General features: G+C 48.3%; 1 protein-coding gene across 1 annotated transcript; it reads left to right on the top strand.

Annotated features, from left to right (window-relative positions):
- The first annotated feature begins 851 nt into the window (after positions 1-851).
- LOC119395109 (carotenoid isomerooxygenase) lies at positions 852-2,416 on the top strand. The gene has a single exon (XM_037662422.2). It carries the CDS (start codon positions 872-874, stop codon positions 2,387-2,389), a length of 1,518 nt encoding a protein of 505 aa, XP_037518350.1. The 5' UTR covers positions 852-871; the 3' UTR covers positions 2,390-2,416.
- The last annotated feature ends 1,611 nt before the right edge of the window (positions 2,417-4,027 follow it).

Raw genomic sequence — 4,027 nt, 5'->3', positions numbered from 1 at the left:
ACGTGCCACATACGTAGCCTATATGAAACGTGCAGCCTACATAAACATACAATGAATGTCTTGTGGAAGTTGTACACGGACTGTGACTGCAGTTCACTTCTTAGGAGGGTGGGGGCACGACATACTTGTTATATGCTGTATATCCGTCACACTTCGTTATAGATACCTCTAGATACTTCTTCCCTGTTATGTTATGTCCACAAACACATTTTACGTTACAAAACACCGGGCTAGCATCTGCAAACGAAACTGCGTATTCTTGTTTTCGCCGCCTGTCACAGACAGTTTTCTCTACGGGGTTGGTGCGCGCTGAGCTTTCATAGACAGCCTACCTGAGAAGTTTTACTGTGCATTATATATTTCTGTCACTTTTATCAATTTGTTTCTTGCTCCTTTATTTGATCAGGTGACTTCAAATGGGGAAGATTGAATTAGCTTTGTCAGCTAGTCAATCTACCAACACAAAATAGAACGGCCCTCTTTTTCCATCCTTTGTTTTACCGCTAATCAGTACATATCGATGAGGTATAACATGTATGTGGCGAAATACGGGACAAAAAAGCTCAATGGGAAAGTCGGATGAAGCTATAAAGCCGCGCACAAGTAGGAGTCATCGCGTAGAGCACCGAACGCGTTGCTATCTGTGCGACACGACACCGCAGTTATTTTTTTGTTGTTTTCTTCCCACCCAGTGATATATTCAAAGCGGCAGCTTATTTCTAGGCTGATAAAAGTGCCGGAACAGCGTTGTGTTACTGCCACATACTCATAAAGACGGACCTGCTGACTACTCGAGACTCGTACGACGCTGCCTTTCCTCTTGGTCGCCACTGGCGCGGCACTGCGACCGTCGTCTGAGCACTTGTGAGCCATGGATGTTAACAATGAGACCACGCAAGCGCGGAATTGGGACTTGAGAAAGTTTTACCAGCGCTCCTGCGTTCCCGAAGTCTCGGAACCAATTAATGGTGTCGTGGACGGAGAGCTACCACACTGGCTCCGAGGAACACTTCTGCGAAATGGTCCAGGTCTTTCCGCGATTGGTCCCGACCGCTACAACCACGTATTTGACGGCCTCGGTTTGTTGAGGCAATTCAGCATTGAGAACGGTCAAGTATTCTACAGAAACCGGTTCCTGAGGAGCCAATCGTACATCCGCAACCACAGGGCCAACCGCATCGTTGTCTCGGAGTTCGGAACTTTGGGTCACCCCGATCCTTGTGCTAGCTTGTTCGACCGCCTGACCTCTTATTTCACTGTGGACATATCGGATAATGCCCTCGTGAATGTGTTGCCCATAGGTGATGAAGTATACGCCATGACGGAGTCACCGTACATGTTCCGAGTGGATCCCGTTACTCTGGAGACTGTCGAGAAGAAGAAATTGACGGACTTGGTAGCCGTACATACCGCCACGGCACATCCACACCTGGACCCGGATGATGGCTCTACATACAACATTGGGACAAAGATGGGACTTCATCCAGGGTTTGTCCTCATTCACTACCCTTCGAGTGGCGTGAACGGCGTCAGAGCCGTGGGCAAGATACCATTCAGCTCCCGCACGTCGGTTCCCTACGTGCACAGCTTTGCCCTGACGGAGAATTGGGTGGTCGTATTAGAACAGCCTCTCGCCATGCACTTGCCGACTATGCTTCGGTGTAAGTTACTAGGCGACAAGGCGTACCTGGATGCCCTGAAATTCGATCCGACAAAAGGCGTCCGCTTTCACGTGATGAACAAGAAAACCGGAGAACTGCACCCAGCCGTGTTCGAGGCCGCAACCTTTTTCATATTCCACCACATAAACGCCTTTGAGCAAGGCGAGGACATCATCGTGGATGCCTGCTGCTTCGACAACGACAACCTCGTGAGGAGTCTAGTCTTCACGGAAACAAATCCTGGGAAATTCGAGATGGCTCACCTTCGCCGCTTCACGCTGCCGCTGAATCGAGGCGGGAGCGAGGGAACCACCGTCATGCCGCAGAACCTGGCGAAGGGAGACCTGTACGGCGAGCTTCCTCGCGTCAACCAGAACTATAATGGGAAGCCATACCGGTTCGCCTACTGCACCAGCCATGTTCCGGGCCAGGAGCACAGGATGTTTCTGTCCAAGATTGACGTCACCACTGGCGAGTGGCAACGCTGGGAGGGACAGGGCTGGTACCCGTCCGAGCCTGTCTTCGTCCCTCGTCCCGGTGGCGTCGAGGAAGACGACGGGGTCGTCCTCAGTTCCCTGCTTCAAGAGGACAACGAAAAGAGACTGGCACTCGTTGTGCTGGAAGCACGAAGCTTCCAGCAGTTGGCTATGGTTGAATTCGATTGTCCCTCCTCGGTTCCCGGTGATTTCCACGGCTGGTTTTTCCAGGACCAAGAGAAGAAAGAGTAGAACGCAACTGTGAAGCGTGGAGTACTCTTTGTGGCATACAAATTGATATTAATCAGATAAACCTCAGTGACGACATCAGGATGTATGTCGACGTGTTACCTACGATTCAAAGGTAAACATTCGGCAGATATCTGTCTGGTCGGGGTAACAGAAACATAAACCCTGTACATTTTGGGCCTTCTCACCCCTGAATAAAGAGACGGTCAGGCTTTGAAACGTCGGGTATATTAAAATAAATCTTGGTTGGAGTTTTCTCTTTTCCTTAAGTTACCTACAATTCAGTTGCTTCTGCTCTGTTGAGAGTTTGCAAGTATGTAACCAGTACGACATGACGTACACATTCTTCATGATTTGCTCGTCAAATAGTCTGTTTTTTTTTATTGTTTCTTTTTGTACAGGATCCTAAACATCGAGTAGAACCCCTTTTTGATGCTTCAGTGGAATTGCAGTGTTTATACCTCAGAACAATTCGCCGATGTAGGTACAGCGCATTGCGAAACATTTTATCACTGCATATTAGGAAAAACATAAGCCTGAAGCTAAACAATTGGCCGACATTGGTGCATGATCCCAACACAATAGAAGTGACTCTAGGTATTTATAAAAGTTATCACATAATTGAGAGCGCAAGTAGAGTGGGACCTCCAAAGTATATGTTACGCCACCCATGCTCTCAAACACCGGCTGCTCTTTGTATATAAAACAATATTATTCGCAAAGTAGTTTACTATTGGCTGCTGATCAATCGCCATCACGCGATCGCTTTTCTCCACAAATTGTACTACATCCCGCGCTTTTGCACAATCGATGCGGTCTGATTTTACGTATTACAGCGAAGCTTTCTTTCATCTTCAAGAGAGCGCTTAGTGAACAGAGACACAAAGGAAAAAAAAAAAATACAGGACATAAGGCAACGAGCGCAACGAGCAACTGCGCTCGTTGAGCTCGTTGCTTTATGTTCTTTATTTTTTTCGTTTGTGTCTTTGTTCACTAAGCGCTCTCTTGAATATGAATCAACACCAACTAGCCCACCTTATAGCTCTCAAGCTTTCTTTGCCGAACGTATGCAGTAGTAGTAGTAGTAGTAGTAGTAGTAGTAGTAGTAGTAGTAGTAGTAGTAGTAGTAGTAGTAGTAGTAGTAGTAGTAGTAGTAGTCGACCACTGAAACGCCGTTGCCTGGAGCCGGCAGGTCACGTGATCTTGCTTTTGACCAATCAGGTGTAAAGCGCGCATTTCAAATCTAGCGGTAGCCAGTCATAGACCCTTCGAGATGGGTAGACCTCGTGTAGTCCACACCGCCGAGGAGAAAGCTGCTTATGAGTAACGTCGGCGCGAACTCGATCGTGAACGGAAACGACATCCCCGTTCCGTAGACGCAGCGTTGCGACCTCGCCAAGCGAAGGCCAAGCGCCAGCGGAAATCTGACGACTGCGAGCTCGTGAAGTGGAGAGCCGCCAGCGGAGTTTAATTGCATGTGTAACACTCGGTGCAGGAGCGTAGCCAGAGGGGGGGGGGGGGGTCAAAAACACCTTCCGAACATTTTCAATTTTGCTTGCGTATATACACGCACACACACAGAGGCACGCACAAATATACATAAAGTATGGTTGAAACCCCCCCCCCCCCTCGATAAAAATT

This window comes from Rhipicephalus sanguineus, chromosome 1 (genome assembly GCF_013339695.2).
Source record: "Rhipicephalus sanguineus isolate Rsan-2018 chromosome 1, BIME_Rsan_1.4, whole genome shotgun sequence".
NCBI classification, from domain to species: Eukaryota; Metazoa; Arthropoda; class Arachnida; order Ixodida; family Ixodidae; genus Rhipicephalus; species Rhipicephalus sanguineus.
This window is presented reverse-complemented; position numbering and strand designations above follow the sequence as displayed.

What these genes read in the sequence shown, in the direction of transcription:
- LOC119395109 (XM_037662422.2), top strand. Translation starts at nt 872, where the DNA reads ATGGATGTTAACAATGAGACCACGCAAGCGCGGAATTGGGACTTGAGA.